This window comes from Pleurodeles waltl, chromosome 8 (assembly GCF_031143425.1).
Source record: "Pleurodeles waltl isolate 20211129_DDA chromosome 8, aPleWal1.hap1.20221129, whole genome shotgun sequence".
Taxonomy (NCBI): Eukaryota; Metazoa; Chordata; class Amphibia; order Caudata; family Salamandridae; genus Pleurodeles; species Pleurodeles waltl.
The window spans coordinates 1327581126-1327603267 of record NC_090447.1 but is presented as its reverse complement, the minus strand read 5'-3'; the positions used below and the strand labels follow the sequence as shown (position 1 = coordinate 1327603267).

The 22142-nt window shown below is 49.3% G+C and overlaps 1 protein-coding gene across 1 annotated transcript in view; it reads left to right on the top strand.

Annotated features, from left to right (window-relative positions):
- ATM (ATM serine/threonine kinase) overlaps positions 1 to 22142 on the top strand; it is a 1319133-nt gene that overhangs the window by 115171 nt on the left and 1181820 nt on the right. The window contains exon 7 of the mRNA XM_069202321.1: positions 8597 to 8835. Coding sequence (XP_069058422.1) covers positions 8597 to 8835 — 239 coding nt within the window. The remainder of the gene's footprint in view (positions 1 to 8596; positions 8836 to 22142) is intronic.

The window sequence follows — 22142 nt, the reverse complement described above, 5'->3', positions numbered from 1 at the left end:
GAGTAAGACAACATGCATAAAGAGGATGATGTGGTCAAAATACTCATTTGCCTAATAATTCTGCACTCCCTGTATCTGCTGGAACACCATCCGCACCAGGTGGTCTACCACGCTTTATAGAGCCTAAAGAGTATTCTATGTCCGCTTGGGAAAATAGTTGCAACACTGGAGGGGTGGGTGTTGGGGTAATTTGGGCAAGTGTCCTTATGTCGAGAGGTAGAACTATCATGGTTGTAGGAATACAACCCACTAAAGTGGTCTACCCATTCCTTTGGTGCAATACTAGTTGTAATGTTCAATTTGCTGTTTGCAGGGCCACGCGCTGCCAGGGACCAAAATGTGCTGCATTTCCTCTCTTGTGCAATGTCACTAAGTGCAGCCCACCACTTGTAGTCTTGTTCACATTTAGCTTTGTCGATAGCGGATTTGTAAGACTTTCTGGCTGAGCTAATTGCATTTACATCCTTCGATTTGATAGCTTGGAGTAAATGCTTGCTTGAGGAGCGGCACTCTTTGTTAAACCAGCGATGCCTACCCTTGAGCCTCTTACTATCAGAAGCTATGTCAGCCGAGAAGAGGGATGCAGTACCCTTGAAACATGAGGTGTGAGTTAAGCTTATTTCCTCGTTGGGGATTGCGGAGCCCACCTCTAAGCCCGTCAATGTGGTCCTCAAGGTGTTGTTAGCGGCATCAGTGAGTGTAGGTCGAACCAGAACCTGGTTCCACTTTAGGTGGCGTTTGTCATTAACCAGACTGATTCCCTTTGGTGCTTTAACTGAGGTGTTGATCATGGACAGGTGTTTGCTCAAAGCTGACAAGTGTACTGAGAGAGGATTATGGTCACTTTCAGATCTCTCAATAACCATCATGTCAATGACTAAAGGCCATAATCTTATGTCGAATGGACAGTAATCCCTGCCCCCCCCCCCCCCCCCCCCTCCCGCCACCACCACCAAAACCCTCTGGTATAGATGTTAAAAATAATCACAACTGCATCAGCCCCAAATGATAGGCGAAGACCTAGCAGGTCGGGGGAATCAATGGATAGCTGTGATATACGGCAGTTTAGTGATGTTCTAGTCCAAATGGCTAGACCCCCAGAGGGCCTGCCCCTGGTACTGGGCAGAGCAGGAACATAAAAGTTGGAATAGCCAGTTCGAAAGAGTGGGTCGGTCGACCATGTCTCTTGAAAAAGACATGTTGTGTTCCTCAATAAAGGAGGTAAAGGACAGGAGGAGGAGGATAGATCTCAGACCTGCCACATGCCATGAGACAAGTTGTACCCCGGTGGTTGAATGGACAGCCCTGTCCACTGACATATTTGAGGGTTTGGTTACCAGAGAGTGGTTTAACAGGTGAGGTTGCTTGGGAGGAGAGGGGTCATCATCACTGTTGTCAAGCGAATCCTGTATCGAGTAATGATAACCATCTGGGGGACCTGACCTGGTCCTAGGTGCGGTATTCTCACGCTTTGCTATCTGTAATAAGTGAGATTCACGGGGGAAAGAATGTACAATGTTATCACGGCTATGCAATGGATGACTGGTGGTCTGGTGGGATCTGTAAGGAGAAGAAATGTGAGTGCTTGTGGTGGCAATATTGGGGGCTACAGCCAGACCAGACACAGTTGTTTCATGCAAGTCAGGGGGAAGTTCAACATGTATTTCAGATGATGCTTTAAGTCAGTCATTTTCGCTAAGAGCAGATGGATTACCTGTTGGGCAGTGGATGGGACGAGCCCTGCAGTATACAGGTGAACTAGGGTATTTGAACTGGATACAGGATTGCCCTAGAGCACTTGTCCTTGCGTCTAGGGCCACCAGGTTTTCCACCATACTCCTATCCCTAAATGTCAACTGTAGAATGTCAAAGTGTGTGCCTAGGTCGGGCCTTCTTACTGCATCAATTATATCCTCACGTATTACCGAGTAAAAGCCTCTTACGTGGCAAATCCAATGAATTGCCTTATTTCTGATGGACTCTCCCCCTTCTCTTTGTGCCAGTGGGTGTAGCTTGGGGACATTGACCATTAGAACAGTCCTTGTAGATTGGGGTCAGTCAATGACGGTTTGTGCAGTGTATTTAGGGACAGTATTGCTTGTGGATTTTGTAATTTGATAGCAGGCATCGGATTCCTTCCCTGCGCCTAAGCTATTGGCTATTGGGTGGGGGGGGGGGGAGCTGATCGGATTTCTTGATCTTAGCTTCAGCTAGAGATTGGTCAGCACAACTATTTGCTAGCGTTGTGGGAAATTTCGTCATAGTACCTGAATGGTTTGGCATTGGATTGCGGTAATGATTTATGGAAGTCGTTGTGTCTGGAGAAATTAGCTGCTTGACTATTGCAATTAAGGAATTAACCATAGACTTAAGTTCTGACACCTCCCTCTTTAAATCTTGTATGCATATGCTGTGCATTTGACTGGGGTGAGTGCTCATTTACATCTACATCTACTGACCCACCCATCCTGATGCATGGGTCAGGGTCGTCCTGTGAGTCTGAGATATTTATTAAAGGGGTAAATCCTTTGATACACTGAATATGGTCGCTGGGATCAGTTGGAGGCTTATCTGCTGATAATGGGGGAGAGTGGGTGATGACCTCCCTACCCTCCCCCTGCCCTGTGGAGGCTATAGCCTGTTGGCCGCTTTTAACAAATATGTCAGCAATTTTCTTGTGACCAGCGTCCTTCCTGACTGGGGAGCACTCTCCCCCAGTTCCGTTGGGGCCGCTGTCCGGGGAGGAAGTTAAGATTCCTTCACATTCGTCAAGAAGGTTGTCGATTCTGTCCGTAACACAGTTATTGGCTGCATGCTTATGTCTCTTCCGCTTAGTTTTTAACACCGCCCCTGCCCCACCCTCTATTGCTTTCCTTTTGCCCATTGAACTATAATTGATGGATAGGTGTTCTATAAAAGCTTAGTTCAGTGATACACCTACAAGAAGATACTATAGTGGCAAGAGTCAGCGGTGTCTGCTTAGAAAACATGTTGGGGGGGTCCGGGCTACGACGGGCGTGGACGGGCCTGCCCTTGGCCCCGGCTTTGCCCGGGTGTGGCCTGCACCGTGAAGTGCCCCCATGTGCTATACAGCGCTCGTTGGTCTAGTCAAGTGGATGCAGGTGCTGGTAAGATGGCCGCCTCCTGCGGCCACAAAGCAGTCTGGGATATGTAGTCCCTTTCAAAGTTCCAGGCACGTCGAGCGCCGCAAAGTGCCCCCACACATGAGTGTTTAAACATAAACTGAGAAACACTCCTGTCCTGATGCCAAAGCTATTAGTAAACTAAGAGGAAAGTCATGCATGGATCATGTGTACCCTATATGTGGGCTAGATTTATTATACATGGAGCAAACGTTTAGTGTATTTAATCAAACAAAAGAGGATTTTTTTACAGCAATTGCTGAACTCGCATATTTGAAGGTGCACTCGTGAGAATGAAGGAAAAAGGTGACTGTAAAATACAATATTTGCCTAGGATCACACAATTTGAGACCCATTTTTGGTTCAAGTACATTACAGGTAGGTCGAGTAGATTATTCAAGCTACTCCACCTGCAGGTCTACTAACATTTTAATGATTGTTCGAGGCCTGAGTGGTCTGTGTGTCATGGGACGGCAGATGAGAAGAAGAGGGGCTGGTGTAGAGGAGCAAGCATTGTGGGTAGGCTGGTGGACTCGATGAGCCATGTATGCTTTGACTGCCGCAGAGCATTGTTCATCAAAGGGAAAAGAAATAACCATCCATGAACCAAAACAGATCATGGGGAGAGCAGGGAAAGCATTGGAGAAATGACAGATTTTCTTTCCCAGAGTGGTCACCCAGTAGTGGAGGTGAGAGGGACAGTGTCTGAAAGTGGGGAGGAGGATTGTAGCGGAGGTGGCAGAGGAAATGATTCCCTTTTCCTGGCAGCTCTGCATCAGTGGCAAGAAACAAAGAGGAGCATAGAGCAGAAGGTGTCTCAATCAAGGCTACTCTTTCTCAACTGGACAAAAGCATAGGGACAGTTCAGTATGAGGTACAAGATGCAGTGCAGTGAATCTTAAAATTGGAAACCACAGTAGTGGAGTTGGAATTGGCAGATACGGAACATGAGTTTAAGTCTGTGATATCTCTGCGTTGATGCGACTTGAAAGACAGCTAGAACATGTTGAATACCTTGAGGGCTGCAAATATACATCTTGTAAGTGTCCCTGAGACTCATAAGGCAAGTGATACATAGGTTTCTGTATGAGGATATAATCCAACCAATTCCCAGGCAAGAATCATGGTGGACAAAGCGCATAGATTGCCCATGAGAGAATTGACTGGGACTTTAGCTTCTAAATGTACTATGGTAGCAAATCGGACAACCAGAAACAAGATGCTACATTGCATGGAGAAATCTTCCCTGATTACAGCTGGGTTGGGTGACACTTTGCAGGAGAAGCTAGCTGCAGTGCTGTTAAAAATATTCCATAAGTTAAATATTGGAACATTTCCGGACCACCCTCCAAAATTTCAAGGTTGAATTAATTGGCCAGAAGCACATCTTCACAGAAATTATTGCTTATGGAGGCTTTCCCGAGCTCTCGTTGAGTTGAAGGCAAGGGCTTGGACAGTATGGGAAAGTACAAAATTGGTTATTGGTTGAGAGGGTGTAAACCCTACTCAAGGAACAGCCACAGCCCTTGTCAGGGTGAACCAGAAAAGTCACTAAATTAACCTGTGATCAACCCTCTGGTAGCTTGGCACAAAAGCAGTTAGGCTTAACTTCAAGGCAATGTGTAAGGTGTTCATGCATTATACAAAGAGTGATAATAAAATGAAAACATAATATAAAAAATCTAAAAGAATTTAGAAGAATAGAGTTCATTTGAATAAATAAAATGTACCAGAATGACAAAATTCCAGTCAGTAGAATCAAAGAATTCAAGTTTAAAGTTTTAAGTGACAATAGAGCCTAATAGCACAAAGTGCCACTCGCGGTCATCTGGTCGGCATAGACCGGGGGCGTGTCATAAATTCAGACTGATCTATTTCAGGTCAGTCACGTTTCGTTTGCAAGGTGGTCTGAGGTCGCTTACGATTGTCGCAGTAGCTTCACGTTGGCGGCCCTTGTAAGCTTTTGTTGTTGTTGTAGCACCAAGTGTAGGTCTAACGTTGCCTTACATTGCAGCGCCGGTCTGACGAGGAGCATCCCCAAAGATGAAGCATGGCATCCTAAAGGATGTGTGAGGGCTATTGCTCCTAACCTTGTAGGTTCCCTTGGTTTCCCCTTTGGAACCGTGTACTTGTGATATTAGTACCTTTGGGAGACAGTACACTGGACCATCAACCTCCCTGTCCCTCCTTGTTGATGTTGATATGTTAGGAAATGTAGGCAATTTCTGAAGAAAAGGCTATTATTAAGATTGGCAGTAAATAACTGTGCATGATGGTGATAAACATGCACCAGGTCTCTCTAACTGGAAATTTAAACAGAATTCAGTATTTCATCTATTTTAGTTGTACCTTACTACTGAAATACTAAATTGCCGATGTGTGCAAGATGTGATGAGGATAGTGGTACCATAGAGCATGTGTTAAGTCTATTTCTTTGTATCTTTTTTAATGTTATTTTATATTAGTTAAGCAGTACATTGGGCATAAACTATTAACAGATGGAACGATTTCCATAGAAGGATATACTGGAAGTGGGGAAGATGGTTTTCGTAGAATCCATAACCTCAACTTTTTTGGACAATGTATTATTGACATATAGAGTGACACAGAAGTGCAGTGAGAAGAATTGTTTTCTAGGAGTGATGGATTATTGGAGAAAGCTATCAAATGTGGCCTTTTATATAATGATATTTACTATATTAACTGTACTTGACCCTCTGAATGCTTTTTATCTTGTTCAAACCAGAATTGTAATGTTGGTAAGGTATTACGTGATGTTATCTTTTTTGTAATGTATTTCTTACCTGCTTCTTTCAATATGTTATTATGTTTTGGTAGAAAACAAGTACACAAAGGGAAAATTATATCAATGCAGATTAATGTAATGTGCAGATGCCTAGAGGGTTTGTGAATTAAGTTAACAAATCTCAGTGCATAGGTGTACACAGAATGACTTTATTATGAATCATCTCTTTCCTTTACCACTTAGTTTCGCAACACTTCTTGATTTAAAAAATAAATAAAATAAATGTAGGTTTTCAGCTCACATACACCCCATCAAACGGGCCCCTATGCTGTATCAGCTCATGAACCAAATATACATTGACATAATGTCCATTTAATTGTAAGAACAACATAAACGTTTTCAAGGATGGCTCGGAGTTGTATGTTTACCACAGTACATCGTCCCACAGATATTGAGGCCCCCCAGTCCATCTCTCTTCCATCTTCATTGCAGAACAACACAATAACATTCCTCAACCCCAAATCCCCCCTCCTTCCATTCTATGTGCCCTAGCCTCCATAGTTAGTGTGTACGTCAGCATGTGGAAGTGGTCCCAAGTGGCTCAGTGTGCTGCCTCCAACTCTTATGAATTCCCATTCCCAGAGGGAGTTCTCTGGCAATTGGTGAAGCCTGGAGGTGCACTGGGGTTTTTGTAGAGTTGTCCAGCAGCTCATCAGCGGCGATTGGCAGGCCCTCTTTGCAGCAGGTAAGGTTTTTCGATTTTTCTTGGGTACAGCAGGTCCACAGTCCTCGTGCTTCGGATCTTCTTGATGCTGGTCTTCTTTTGTCTGTTGAATCTGATCTCTCGGTCTAGGGATGCCCGCTAAATATTGTATTTAGTGGGCGTTTTAGGGGGAACCTGGTAGTGACCAATAAGTAATCTACCTTAGGGTGGCTACCCCCCCCTAAGTGACCACTTCCTGTGGGGAGGAGTCACTTCCCTATATCGGATTGGCTGTTTTCCTTCCATCAAAGATGGAGGAAAATGAAATGGAGTGTCCACCTTGCAGGCAACACCTTAGGGGTGGTGCATGCCAGGTAGGCCCACTCGTCCTGACCTTGGTTTGAATTTCTCACTGTTGCTCCTGCCAAAAGTGGGGGTTTACAACAAGGGTTGCCATCTGCTGCTAGTAGCAGGCCTGGTGGGGTCGGGTTTTAAAGGCGGTAAGCCCTTTGAAACTCGCCACCAGGGCAGTGCGCATTCCTGAGGGAGGGGGTGTTGGCACCTCCACCCAGGAAGGCCTTTTTCTGCAAACCAGAGAGAAGATCCTCTCACCCCAAGGTTGTAGATTGCATGTCTGGTGATGGTAGGCTGGATAGAACCAGTCAGCAGCCATGCAAGGGAGTTATGCTTTTGCAGGGGGCACCTCTGAGGTGACCCCTGGGTACAATTTATAATAACTCCAACCCTGGTACCAGTGTGGATTTATCATTCTGAATTGTTTGATACCAAACAACCCGGGGTTCAGAGTGGCCATCATGTTGCTGTGAAACTCGTACTGACCGTGTCCAGCACATGCATTTTAAAATGGCTGTCTGTTGACTCATTATGTCCCAGGTTTGGCAAGGACACATTGGGGGCATTTTGCTCATGCAGCTATGCCCTCATATACAGTATAGTGCATCTTGCCTTAGGGCTGAAGGGCCTGCCAGAGTATTGTCTTTCCTACATTGCATGCAGTGTGTAGTGGACAGGGCATACATGCGGGGTGCCATGTCGAGTTTGCATTTTACGTTTCCATCTGGGCACTCTGGGTGCTGGGTGCACCTGGATGCAGGGCCCTAGAGGGTGGCACAATCAGTGCGGCCTACCCTTAGTACCTCCTCCCCTTTGCACCTACGTGCCATTTACTAGAGGCTTATGGTGGCAGCAATTGTGCCAGTGCATCACAACAGTTTAGGGAAAGAGCTCTGGCCCAAGGAACCTGGTTAGCAAGGGTCCCGGGAGCTTACAACTTCTAGTACACTTCATACACCAGGCAAAAAGTGGGAGCTAACCATGCCAAAAAGAGGCCCTTTCTCACACTTGACGTTAGTCACCTCCTGCAGTTATGAACAAAGCGATCCTGCCTAACAGTCCAGATCAAGCATCAAGCCAGTGCCGTCGATGCGCCCCCAGAGTGCATCTCAACTACCTCATACTGCCCAATCTGTCCAACTAGTGCGAATGCCTTGACAACTTATTGAAGAGATGTAATGTGACTTTTTCTTACTTATTATTTAACAAAGGGGGAAATGTAGTGTTGTGAGACTATGTGCGCTAGGACCCTTGCGGTTCTAGGCGGACTCATCAGAGGAATTGCGTAACTTGCAGGCAGGTGTTAAGGTGTGGTTGTGACAAGTATGCCGCGATCAGATTGTAGTTTGTGAAAGGAATAAAAATGTCTGTTACAGAGCTCTGTGTGGCATGGTCATTTACATGCTCCTGGCTTGGGGAGGGGTCTACAATGTATAAGGATTAATTCGTTGTTACATATGTTTGTCACAAAGGATGAGTAATTTGTTATTAAGTCAACTATATTTAGTAACAACATTAGCTCTATGGATGTTAATGGTGAGTAACTTTTTGATGTGTTGAAAGAAGTGTGAAATGTTGAACATTTTAGAACATTGTATTTAGATTTAATCTGTATCTTTCAGTAAATTGTCTACTGTTTTTTTGTTTTAGGCAAGACAGAATTTCTGCTGGCCTGGATCAGATCTTTGCTGCTCTGAATTTTTTTGTGGGTGTGTTTGCTGTAAACTATCGGATGAGGATTTGTAAATTAGGTGAAGAGATCCTTCTTACGGTGCTGTACATATGGTCACAGTTCAAGTCTAATAATTCCCTCAAGGAGGAGATAATAGATTTTCTCTGCATACAACTACGAGTTCATCACCCAAAAGGCGCAAAAACCAAAGAGGAAGGTAACATATTAAAATTATAGTGTTGAGAATGTCAGTCTCATTTTCTCTACTCTTCTCTGTGTTAAATGCTTGAATATCCAAAAACTGTGTATTTTTTTGTGGGTGGGGTCCATAGAGATAATGCTTCAGACTGGAGAATTTTCAATACCAATTCCATTCCTTTCTATGCGGATCTATAATTCTCTTGAATCCTGTCAGTTTGAAAGAATTTCCCTCAAAAATTTTCCAGTGTGCAAGGGACATGTCCCTCCCCAAAGCTACAGGGTTCAAATCATGCAAGGACTACCATCGACAAATGTTGGTGACAGACACCCACAACATCTGTCTCTTGTGTCTTGGCTCTAAGCACATCTCTGTGTCACGCGATTGATATACAGAGAACCATCTGTGACCCTGAAGCCAAACTCCAGCCGTTGGATTGGCCTCTAGAGCGAGAGCCGGTCTGCACTCTGGACTTTCACTGGGATTGGTCGTCGCTTGAATTCTTTCAGAGCTAAAATCAGTCCCCAGAAGACTTGCATGCTCATTCCACCAGGCAAAGACTGCTACGACTGCACTGATGCGCAGTGTACTAGTTTTGTACATCTGCTCAGCTGTCACATTGGCGTCCTCCCACATGTTCACGAAGTACTACTGCCTTGGTAGCCAGGTACGGGATGAGAGAGGCACTTTGCCTGCTCTGTCCTGCAGGATTTAGTGGCACGAGCTATTCCACAGACCCACCTCCTGAGGATGGTACTACTTTTGTATTTATTAACAAGCTGAGAAATCTGCAGTAGGAAGTCTCTATCAGAAGAACAGGCTACTTAACTTCCCTAGCACCTTTTCTGATAGAGAGACTATATAATACGATTTCTCACTGAACCATCTTCCTCCTAGTTGAGTGGGATGGGCTCGCGCATTCCATCAAAAAGATTCCAAGCTTGAGATCTGCACACTAGCAGATTCTGATTTCTTTGGCCTCTTCTCCACCATTGTGGACGGAGATAAAAAAGACTAAAGTCAGTGTGGAAGTGGTGCAGATTTAGTGGCCTGTTGTCCCATTGGGATGAGATAGATCCAACTCAGAGAATCACAAAGCCATCTACTAATGTGCGAGAGAATTGCTTTCAGAAATTCTATAGATCCACTGTGACACCTGCAGGAATTCACAAGGTCATGAACCTTCATTTAGCTACAGTCTCGGCCAGAAAAAGTGTTTCCGAAGGTAAGTAACTTGATCATTTTGAGCTTGAGAATGAACAAAAGTGGGCTGTAATTTTACTGTTTTTGTCCTTAATAAAGCAAACCATATGTCATTAATATTCAGTGTTTTATGATGCGTATATCAATTAACAGTTTATAGATTCAGGATTTTGATTTTATTCAGCATCCCAATTTAGGAGTACTTAAGTTCTTTTCCATGCTTAGAATGCAACTAAAGTCTTGTAATTAATTTTAATTCAGCAATGAGGTAGCAGTTTTACTTATTTACTGCTCATGGTTAGTTTATTTTTGACAATAGAATTGCTTTTTATTTGGCTGTTGACCGATTTTTGGTTCAAAAGGTATTATCTAATCTGCTTTCTTACCAAATTTGAAGCATATTACGGATCTGTTATTATCTCATTAAATATGGAGTGGTACTATCATTGTCATGAGGCTCCCTCAGAGGCTGCGGTATGCCTTTTGTTGTATTGGGTCATTTTTCCAGATTGCCATTCTGTCTGTTGAGGATTAATGGAAGATACTGAGTTGATGAAGATGGTATTCCATTACTTAATGAAGGGCCAGCTGAAAAGTGTCAAAACTGAAAAACACCACCTAGAAGAACTTGACGCTAGCTGATTGGGATGTTGGATACCAACTGCAGTTCTCACTGTTGTTGTTGATGATGCACTCCACATGCTAGACAAAGGCAACAAATGCCTCAGTATTCCCGGATCTGTCAGCGCTCTTTGTCACAGTAGTTCATGCCATTATTTGGGTAATTCCATAGGATAGAATTGGAATAAATTGTGTAGTCTTCAACTGATAGTTTGTTGAAACATATTTTCAACACTTAAAACTAGCACATTAACTGTCAGACACCTCATTTCTCAACCAGAATGCCCCTTAGAGATTTTTTTCTCTTTTCCACTTCACCTTCATAATAAGCCACTAGCCTTTTCTCTCTCACACACTCAAATATGTTTTAGCGCTATTACGCCAACGTTACCCTTTTGTGTTTTGCTTTCTTCTCGAAGAGCATGGAAATCATAGCCCACTTACTGGCATAAACTCCTAGCCTGGACAATGATACATCATCACATGCTCAACTCAATAAAAGTAGAGTTTCTTCTAAACTGTCATGACTTTCTCCCCCTCAGATTTTCACACCTCTCTCCAAGCCTGGTACAGGTCCTTGGCAAATCTTTAATTTATTTGTTGAACAAGAATCTCAACCTTCAAGCACACATTAGTTTACCTTAAAAAATCTGTTCAGTGAATTTGGTGATATAAACTTGATTGGTTATGTACAGTTTACTCACCAACATGGTTATATGTTAAAATGGTATTTTTTGCACTGTAGGACGCTGACTCTGTTTATACTATATCAACATGAGATATAGTGTGCACAGAGTCCAGGGGATCCCCAAGGGGCTTGACAGAGGCAATAATAGATAATAATAATGCTCTATTTGTGGTAGTGTGGTCGAGCAGTTGGGCTTATCAGAGTGTAGCATTGGTTGTACACACACAAACAATAAGTGAAAACACACACTCAATGACTTACCTCCAGGCCAATAGGTTTTTATATAGAAAAATATTATTTTGTTAGTTTATTATTAGAACCACAAGGTTCAGATTGCAGGGAAGTACATTCAGTGAAAGGTACTTTGCATAGGTATAGTTAGAACTTTGAGTCAAAACAGTAATGTACACCGTTTTTCATAAAACGGCGATAAGCTATTTTAAAAGTGGACACTGCAATTTCCAAAAGTTCCTGGCAGGAAAATACAGTTTAGTTATAAGAGTAAGTAAAGCACTTACAAGTTCAGTCTCCGGGGCATAGCTAGCCTTCTGTTGGGGGTTCAAGTCAACTCCAAACACCCAGCATCAGCAACACGGGGCCAGTAAGGTGCAGAGGTCAAACAGGAGCCAAAATAACATGGGCGTCTATGGAGACAGGGGGGTGCTCCGGTCCCGGTCCGCTTGCAGGTAAGTACCCACGCTGTCAGAGGGCAGACCAGGGGGGTTTGGTAGAGCACAGGAGGGGCCCCAAGTAAGCACACAATACACACCCTCAGCGGCGCAGGGGCGGCCGGGTGCAGTGGGCAAACAGGGCGTCAGTTGTTCAATAGGATTCAATGGAGAGACCGGGAGGTCACTCAGAAGCTGCAGGCAGGGCACAGGGGGACTTCTCGGGCCAGCCACCAACTGGGCACTGATGAGGGCCGCCTGCTGGTTGTCGCTGCACCGGTGGTCGGTTTCTCACAGGCCAGGGGGCTGCGGATGCAGTGCTTCTCCAGGCGTCGGATATCTTCGTCCCCAGCAGTCGTGTTCGTGGGGGGTCCTAGGAATTCCCTTTGCAGGCGTTGTCGTGGAGGTGCAGAGAGGTCAGCCTAGGATGGACACGTCGTCTGAGTTGCCTGGGGGTCCTCTCTAGATAGTTAGCTCCTCTGAACACGGGCTGGGGGCGTTGGGTGCAGGGTGTTGGCGATTCATGCTTCTGGAGTGAGGTGGGAGTCCCTTTAAAGATGGTTTCTTCTTTCTTGGTTGGACAGGTCCGCTGTCCAGCCCACAGGCTGGGGCCAAAGCAGTTGTCGTATTCCGTCTTCTTTACAGGGGTTTTCAACTAGGCAGTCCTTCTTCTTTGTTGGTCGTCAGGAATCTGAAATCCTGTGTTCAGGGTCACCCCTTAATACTGAATTTAAGGGTGTGTTAAGGTCACAGGGCAGTAGCCAATGGCTATTGTTCGTGATGGTGGCTACACCCTCCTTGTACTCCCTCCCTTTGTGGAGGGGAGCACATCCCTATCCCTATTGGGCCAAATCCTCCGAAACAAGATGGAGGATTTTCCAAGGAGGAGATCACCCTAGCTCGGGTCACCTTAGGGGTGGGCCTGGCTAAGGGGTGACTCCTCCTTGTTTTTCTCTTTTTCTCCCCGGATTTGCCGCAAAACGTTTGGGGCTGTGTCCAGGTGGGATTGGGGGGGGGGGTTAGGGGGGGCAGGCATCTCCACTAGCTGGAGTTCCCTGAGGCGCTGTAACACCAGGGTTGCGTCTTTGAGGCTCACCGCCAGGTGTTACAGTTCCTGCAGGGGGAGGTGTGAAGCACCTCCACCCAGGACAGGTGTTGTTCCTGGCCACAGAGTGCACAAAGGCACTCACCCCATGTGGCCAGAAACTCGTCTGGAAGTGGCAGACACTAACAGTAGAGCTGGCATACAGGGGACAACTCTAAGATGCCCTCGGTGTGCATTTCTAAATAATAAATCCCACACTGGCATCATTGTGGGTTTATTGTGCTGAGAAGTTTCATACCAAACTTCTCAGTATTCAGTAGCCATTATAGAACTGCGGAGTTCCTTTTTGACAAACTCCCTGACCATATACTCAGTATGGCTACCCTGCATTTACAATGTCTAAGAATTAACTTAGACACTGTAGGGGCATTGTGCTCATGCAGCTATGCCCTCACCTGTGGTATAGTGCACCCTGCCTTAGGACTGTAAGGCCTGCCAGAGGGGTGACTTACCTATGCCACAGGCAGTGGGTTGTGAGCATGGCACTCTGTGAGGCAGTGTGCATGTGCTGAGTGAGGGGTCCCCAGGGTGGCATAATGCATGTTGCAGCACTTGGAGAACTTCCCTGGCCACAGGGCTCTTGGTACCAGGGGTACCTTTTACAAGGGAGTTGACTGTGTGCCAGGGCTGTGCCAATTGTGGAGACAAAGGTACAGTTTTAGGGAAAGAACACTGGTGCTAGGGCCTGTTTAGCAAGGTCCCAGCACACTTTCAATCAAAGCTGGCATCAACAAAGGCAAAAGGTTAGCGGGTAACCATGCCAACAGTGGCATTTTCCTACATGCACTTATGTATATCTAACGGTCATTATGTTCTAGGCCTAAATGCAAGCATGCTTTCATTGCTTGAAATAATTTTACCACTATATCTACCTTGCAAGATGATGTATGTAGTGACTACTTTAGTAACATGTAGCAATAATTCAAACTCTTTAGAATGCTCGTTTGCCTATTTGGACAGGCCCACCCCTATATTAAACACTTAGGCGGTTATTACAACATTGGCGGTAAAAGCCGCTTACCGCCGTGCAGAAGACTGCCAACACACCGCCGCGGCAGCGGAAATCCGCCACAGTTATTATGACCCACAACACGGAATCCGCCAAAATTCAGACACCCACTGAAGTCTGCCACACCAAAGGTCTGTGATAAACTGGCGAAAACAAAACCTCCACCGTCACGCCAACAGAAATACGCCCACACCATCACGACACACGAATCCACACGGCGGTCTTTCAACGGCGGTATTCCATTGGCGGTGCACACCGCCGCGCTCAAAATACACACACTCCTACAAAACACATCCACATTGGACAAATCGAAATACACACCTGATACACATACCCACACCACTCCCACATACCCAATACAATATAAAACACACACCAACATCACCCACAAACCCCTACGACAACAATTACTGAGAGAAGGCCAGAGAGAGACACCACCATCAACAATACTAGGCAGGCACAGGCACACAACACCATCACCCACATAACTTCTACGCACCTCACACTACACACCACTACATATCAGCACACTTATCACCCCACACACCACCCCACACATCACCTACACCACCCCATGGCACGACAAAGACACCCCAGGTTCTCGGAGGAGGAGCTCAGGGTCATGGTGGAGGAAATCGTCCGGGTAGAGCCACAGCTATTCGGAGCACAGATGCAGCACACCTCCATTGCAAGGAAGATGGAGCTATGGCGAAGAATAGTGGACAGGGTCAACGCAGTGGGACAGCACCCAAGAAATCGGGAGGACATCAGGAAGAGGTGGAACGACCTACGGGGGAAGGTGCATTCCGTGGTCTCAAGACACCACCTTGCGGTTCAGCGGACCCCCACCTACTCCCCCACAACTAACAACATGGGAGGAGCAGGTCTTGGCGATTCTGCATTCTGAGGGCCTCGGAGGAGTAGGTGGAGGAATGGACTCTGGTAAGTCAAATCTTAACTATTACATCCCCCACCCTACCTGCATGCCAGCACATACCCCACCCTCACCCTCACCCCCATCACTCTAACTCCTCACAAATGTCCCAACATCACAAACCACACATCCTAACACCAAGCCCTACCTGCAACAACAAAGCATGGACACCCATCACTAAAGAATGCCCACTGCACATATCCATACACCCCCCTAAACCATCATCACACAAGGTCCCACACAGGAATGCAAGCACTGGGTTACACGGTCACCTACCCATTGCACACCATGCCACACACAGATGTAATAAACATCCTTTTATACCCCTGCAGGGTCCCTAACCAACGTCACCGGACAGGAGGGTCCACACATGTCCAAACCACCAACAGAAGAGGCCCACAGTGATGACAGCACCTCTGTCCAACTGGATCTAGATGACCAGCCCGGCCCGTCGGGGACCTCTGGACAGTCGGTTCCCCTCACACTGGCACAGGCCACCACAGAGATTCCCCCCTCTGGAAACACCAGCACAGCACCCACCCTGCGGGCCCATACCTCCGTCCCCAGGACACGTCAATCAGCAGTGTGTCCACCACTACAGGGAACTCAGGCTAACCCACCATCCCAACAACAACAGGGACCTAGGGGCAGTGGTAGTGGGCACACGGTCCAGGGGACGGAGGCCCAGGAACACAGGGGAACTGGGAGGGCTGCTGTGCAACAGGGCGAGGACAGGCCAAGGGAACCCACTCTTCACGAAGCCCTCTCCAACATCATGGGAGCCTACCACCACTCCCAGGAGACGATGGCAACGGTACTGGCCAAGTTTCAGGAGACCCAGCGCCTGCAGGAGGAACAGTATTTGGGCTTCAGGGAGGAACTCAGAGCCCTCAATTCCACCCTGGGCACCATCGTAGGGGTGCTGAAGGAAGTACTGAACACCAGGAGGGACACTGTGGCACTTCAAGGGGCCCCTGACACTAGCATGGACGATGAACTGCCCACCACCTCTGCCGGCGCTAGTGGACAGGAGGCACCGCCACAGGAGCACCACACCAGCACCCCACCCCCTGCAGAGGGAGAACCACCTCGCAAACGGTCCCTGAGATCCAGGATAAAGACAGAGAACGATGCCAAGACCCCCGCCAAGAAATGAGACCACCCTGAATGTCTTCCTTCTGTCCCACTTTGTCACCCTGTCCATCCTTAAACTGCCCCAGCTCCACTTCCTATGCCCATTTGGGCAATGCACCTGTGAGACTAATAGACTGGACTCTGCCATGGACATTCCTCCGCCATCACCCCTCACCATTTTGCTCCCCCTCCAATATTGAGCACTAAAATAAACACCCTTAAAGCACAAAACAATCTGGAGTCAGTCTGTGATTTCGAAATAGTGTATTAGCAATTACTGTGGCAAAAACCTCTTTCATTTGTAATGTCATCATACCTATGTCACACAGCTGTAGTCCAGGATGAATCAAAGCAGAAGTCACACTGTGGGACACACATCTGTGAAATCGTAAGGGAAAGTGACAACTCAGTGACCATACACTGTAGAGAGGTAGTAGTGTTAAAGTAAATGTAGTAGCTAGGTCTGCATTCTTACCTATGCTTCACTGGAAATATTGCTGGATCACTGAGTCCCTGTTGTTCATGTCTTCTTCTGCTTCCTCGTCTTCACTGTTCACAGGCTCCACAGCTGCAACAAAACCGCCACCTGGACCATCCTCCTGCAGAAAAGGCATCTGTCGTCGCAAAGCCAAGTTGTGAAGCATACAGCAGGCCACGATGATCTGTCACACCTTCTTTGGTGAGTAGAATAGGGATCCACCTGTCATATGGAGGCACCTGAACCTGGCCTTCAGGAGGCCAAAGGTCCGTTCGATCACCCTCCTAGTTCGCCCATGGGCCTTATTGTAGCGTTCCTCTGCCCTTGTCCTGGGATTCCTCACTGGGGTCAGTAGCCATGACAGGTTGGGGTAGCCAGAGTCACCTGCCAATGGCGAGGGACAACTGTTAGACACACACTAACCTGTAGGGATATCCACCGACCCAGACAACCATTCCCACTGTCTTGCTTCCAGGTGCTCACCTAATAGCCACATACGGTGCCTCTGGAGGGATGCTGCTATTCCGCAGGATGTAGGCGTCATGCACTGAGCCAGGGAACTTGGCATTCACATGGTGAGATGTACTGGTCGGCCAAACATACCATCTGTACATTAATAGAATGATAACTCTTCCGGTTTCTGTACACCTGTTCACTCCTGTGGGGGGGGGGAACAAAGCCACATGTGTCCCATCAATGGCACCTATGATGTTGGGGATATGTCCCAGGGCATAGAAATCACCTTTCACTGTAGGCAAATCCTCCACCTGAGGGAAAACGATGTAGCTCCGCATGTGTTTCAGCAGGGCAGACAACACTCTGGACAACACGTTGGAAAACATAGGCTGCGACATCCCTGATGCTATGGCCACTGTTGTTTGAAATGACCCACTTGGAAGGAAATGGAGCACTGATAGCACCTGCACTTGAGGGGGGATTCCTGTGGGATGGCGGATAGCTGACATCAGGTCTGGCTCCAGCTGGGCACACAGTTCCTGGATTGTGGCACGGTCAAGCCTGTAGGTGATGATCACATGTCCCAGCGGACACTTTCCTCCATTGTCGACAGGTCCGCCAACGGTCGGTACACCGGAGGATGCCGCCACCTCCTCACATGTCCCAGCGGACAGTGCCTATGAAGGACAACAGCGAGCACAGAGTCAAACAACTTAGAGGTACATACCCACAGCTTACACAGAACACCAATCATAATCCAAAAAGTGGCCTGTATGTGTGTTGAGTCTAGGCCTAGGTATGTGTGACGCAGTTAAAAATGAAGCCATGTTGGCCCCTGAAATGGTGGCTGCCTGACCTGTAAAGTGGGACAATAGGATGTGAGGTAACTGCGCTGGCGTTGTACACCATTGCGGTAGGCGGTCGAAGCCCGTAGCGCTATGCTGCATTGTTTAACATTGGACCCTATGGGTCCCAGGAGCCAATGACTATGTACGCCGGCGGTGACGGTACGCACCGCCTTGGACGTGACTACCATTTTCTATCTGTTCAATCACTCGATACCTGATCTTCGACCGGAGAGGAGCTACACTGCAAGTGTTGCTGAGACCTCGGTCTGGAAGAGACAATGGCTTGAGTGTCTGGGGAAAGGGCCCCTGCCTTCACATCGGAGGAGTTGGAGAAACTCGTGGATGGGGTCCTCCCCCAGTACAACCTACTCTACGGTCCTCCAGACAAACAGGTAAGTACTCTGGGAGCATGCTGTATGGGCTATGCCTATGTGGAGAGGGGTGGATGTAAGAACGAAGGGGGTAGAGTGCGGCGTGCATGAAACGACGATGAGTGCATGTGCCACGGGTAGGGATGGGGGCCAATTACTGTGACTGTGCAGTTGGTATTAAGTTTCTCTTCCCCCTGTACAAATCATGTAGGTCAGCGCCCACCAGAAAAAATATATTTGGCGTGCCATCGCCAAGGATGTCCGGACCCTGGGGGTCTACCACAGACCCCACTGCCGGAAAAGAAGGGAGGACATTCGCCGCTGGAGCAAGAAGACGGCGGAAGCTCAGCTGGGGATGGCCTCCCACCGTGGGAGGGGTGCCCATCGCACCATGACCACCCCGATGTTCAGGATCCTGGCGGTGCCGTACCCGGAGTTGGATGGGCGCTTGAGGGCATCACAGCAGCCACAAGGGGGTGAGTACACTCTCATCCTGCTGATTTAGCGTGCAGTGGGGGAGGTGGGCTGTGGGTTTCCCTAGGCCAGGGCGAGTTTAGTAGGCAAGGTCCCTCCGTAAGGCAGGCCATGTGGCACCCCACCTCTGTAGAGTGCCAAGTACACCTAGTCATGCCCCTGTGTCATCCATGTGTGCAGATGTCGTCCATAGCCTAGTAGGCCATTTCCCTGGAATTGAACAGTGGAGCCCAAGAGCGCGGCGTAGTGCAGGGGGCTTCTGTGTCTGTCGTGTCCGCCAACGGTAGCGGTAATGCATGCACTCAACATGTCTTTCTTCTGTCGTCCCCCCCCTTTTTGTGGTCTCTCTGTTCTTGTGTGCATTAGCATCATCAGGCAGAGGAGCAGTGGCACCGGAGCACGAGGGAGCTGCATCCCACATGGCCCTGGAGGGCGAAACTATGGACTCGGACTTCACCAGTGGGACGGAGGGCGAGGGGAGCTCCACGGCGGGGACAGGAGCCGACACCAGCGACACGAACTCATCCTCTGATGGGAGTTCCCTTGTGGTGGCGGCAACATCTGTGCCCCCGCATCTACAGGTACAGCCGCCACCCCCCCCCCCCCCCCACCAGCACCGCCCTCCCAGCAGCCCCTCAGCCTTTGCCCCGTGCCTGCTCACCCAGGAGGGTGGGCATCACCTTTGCCCCAGGCACATCAGGCCCTGCCTCAGTCACCCCTGCTGCCCTCAGTGAGGAGGCCATTGACCTCCTCGGGTCCCACACTGTTGGGCAGTCTACCATTTTGAATGCCATCCAGGGTGTAGAAAGGCAGTTGCAACAAACAAATGCATTCCTGAGGGCATTCATTCTGGTCAGGCGGCCCTTCAGCTAGCTTTTCAGACTATGGCCTCAGCACTGATGGCAGCCATTGTCCCTGTCTCTAGCCTCCCCCCTCCAACTTCCTCCACCCAGACCCAATCCCCTGTACCCCAGCCTATCCCAAGCACACCTTCAGACCAGCATGCACACACGTCAACACACAAGGGAAGCTCAGGCAGACATAAGCACCACACATCCCACAGGCACTCACGCAAACATCACACACATGCAGACACACCAACATCCACTGCCTCCACTGTGTCCCCCTCCTCCTCGTCTCCGTCCTCCCTCCCAGTCTCCACTCACACCTGCATGTACTACATCAACAGCCACTACTGCCATCACCAGCACACACACCACCACACCCCGCTCACGTGCAGTCACCACCCCCACTACCATTCACACGTCCCCTGTGTCCTCTCCCAGTATGTCTGTGACGCCCCCTCCCAAGATACACAAACGCAGGCACACACCAACCCAACAGCCATCCACCTCACGACAGCCTCCAGCGCATGCACCTTCACCCAAAGTCAGCAAACGATAACCTCCTACAACCACAATCTCTTCCTCCACTCCCAAACCCCCTCCAGCTACCCGTCCCAGTGTCTCCCAAAAACTTTTCCTGTCCAACCTTGACCTCTTTTCCACACCTCCCCCACCCCGTCCGTCTCCTAGGTCCCGAACTAGCACCTCAGCCACAACATCTCCGGGACCAGTGGTGCTTGTAGTCACCGGAATCTGGAGTGCACCGGCCACCAGGGCAGCCAGTGTGGCACGGAGCCACAGCACAGACAGTTCCCCACCTGTGAAGCATCAAAGATTGGCCAGTGCCCGGCGAGAGAGGGGAAAGACTCCAGCCACCTATGCCGCTCCTAGGGTTCCCGGTGGGAGTGTGGAGTCAGCTGCGACACCTTCCAAGGTGGGGAAGGGACACAAGAAACCAGGAAAGTCTGGGAAGAGCAGCATGGCGGAGGAGACCGCCATCATCCCCGCTGCCCAGGAGGCCACAGCCATCATCCCGCTGGGCCAGAGAGGACCGCCAGCACAAGCCCCGCTGGGACAGAGAGGACCGCCAGCACAAGCCCCGCTGGGCTAGAGAGGACCTCCAGCACAAGCCCCGCTGGGCTAGAGAGGACCTCCAGCACAAGCCCCGCTGGGCTAGAGAGGACCTCCAGCACAAGCCCCGCTGGGCTAGAGAGGACCTCCAGCACAAGCCCCGCTGGGCTAGAGAGGACCGCCAGCACAAGCCCCGCTGGGCTAGAGAGGACCTCCAGCACAAGCCCCGCTGGGCTAGAGAGGACCGCCAGCACAAGCCCCGCTGGGCTAGAGAGGACCTCCAGCACAAGCCCCGCTGGGCTAGAGAGGACCTCCAGCACAAGCCCCGCTGGGCTAGAGAGGACCTCCAGCACAAGCCCCGCTAGGCTAGAGAGGACCGCCAGCACAAGCCCCGCTGGGCTAGAGAGGACCTCCAGCACAAGCCCCGCTGGGCTAGAGAGGACCGCCAGCACAAGCCCCGCTGGGCTAGAGAGGACCGCCAGCACAAGCCCTGCTGGGACAGAGAGGACCGCCAGCGTGGGAGGACCGCCGGCACAAGCCCTGCTGGGACAGAGAGGACCGCCGGCACAAGCCCTGCTGGGACAGAGAGGACCGCCAGCATAAGCCCTGCTGGGACAGAGAGGACCGCCAGCACAAGCCCCGCTGGGACAGAGAGGACGGCCAGCACAAGCCCCGCTGGGCTAGAGTGGACCACCAGCACAAGCCCCGCTGGGACAGAGAGGTCCGCCAGCAGCTGAGTCAGTGCAAAGGAGCCCGCCGCCTCAAGCACCGCTGAAAAGGGCACCGCCGCCTCAAGCACCGCTGAAGAGGGCACCGCCGCCTCAAGCACCGCTGAAGAGGGCACCGCCGCCTCAAGCACCGCTGAAGAGGGCACCGCCGCCTCAAGCACTGCTGCTTCAAGCACCGCTGAACAGGGCACCACCGCCTCAAGCACCGCTGGCCCATGAGCACCAAGGGCACTGACGCTACTGAGTCCGTCACGGGCAGGATGAAGCACTCTGGGCACCAAGCCCCCTCCAGAACCAGTGGAGAGATACATCCACTACCTCTGTCCTTAGCAGGATGAAGCACTCTGGGCACCAAGCCCCCTCCAGAACCAGTGGAGAGATACATCCACTACCTCTGTCCTTCGCAGGATGAAGCACTCTGGGCACAAAGCCCCTTCCAGAACCAGTGGAGACTGTTATCCACTTGAGAGACCGTGGCTTTGCACTCCCCAGGATTGAACAGTGGGCAACCCACCCACTGTAGAGACTTGAGAGACTGTGGCTTTGCACTCCCCAGGATTGAACAGTGGGCAACCCACCCACTGTAGAGACTTGTGAGACTGTGGCTTTCCACTCCCCAGGATGGAACAGTGGGCAACCCACCCACTGTAGAGACTTGATAGACTGTGGCTTTGCACTCCCAGGATTGAACA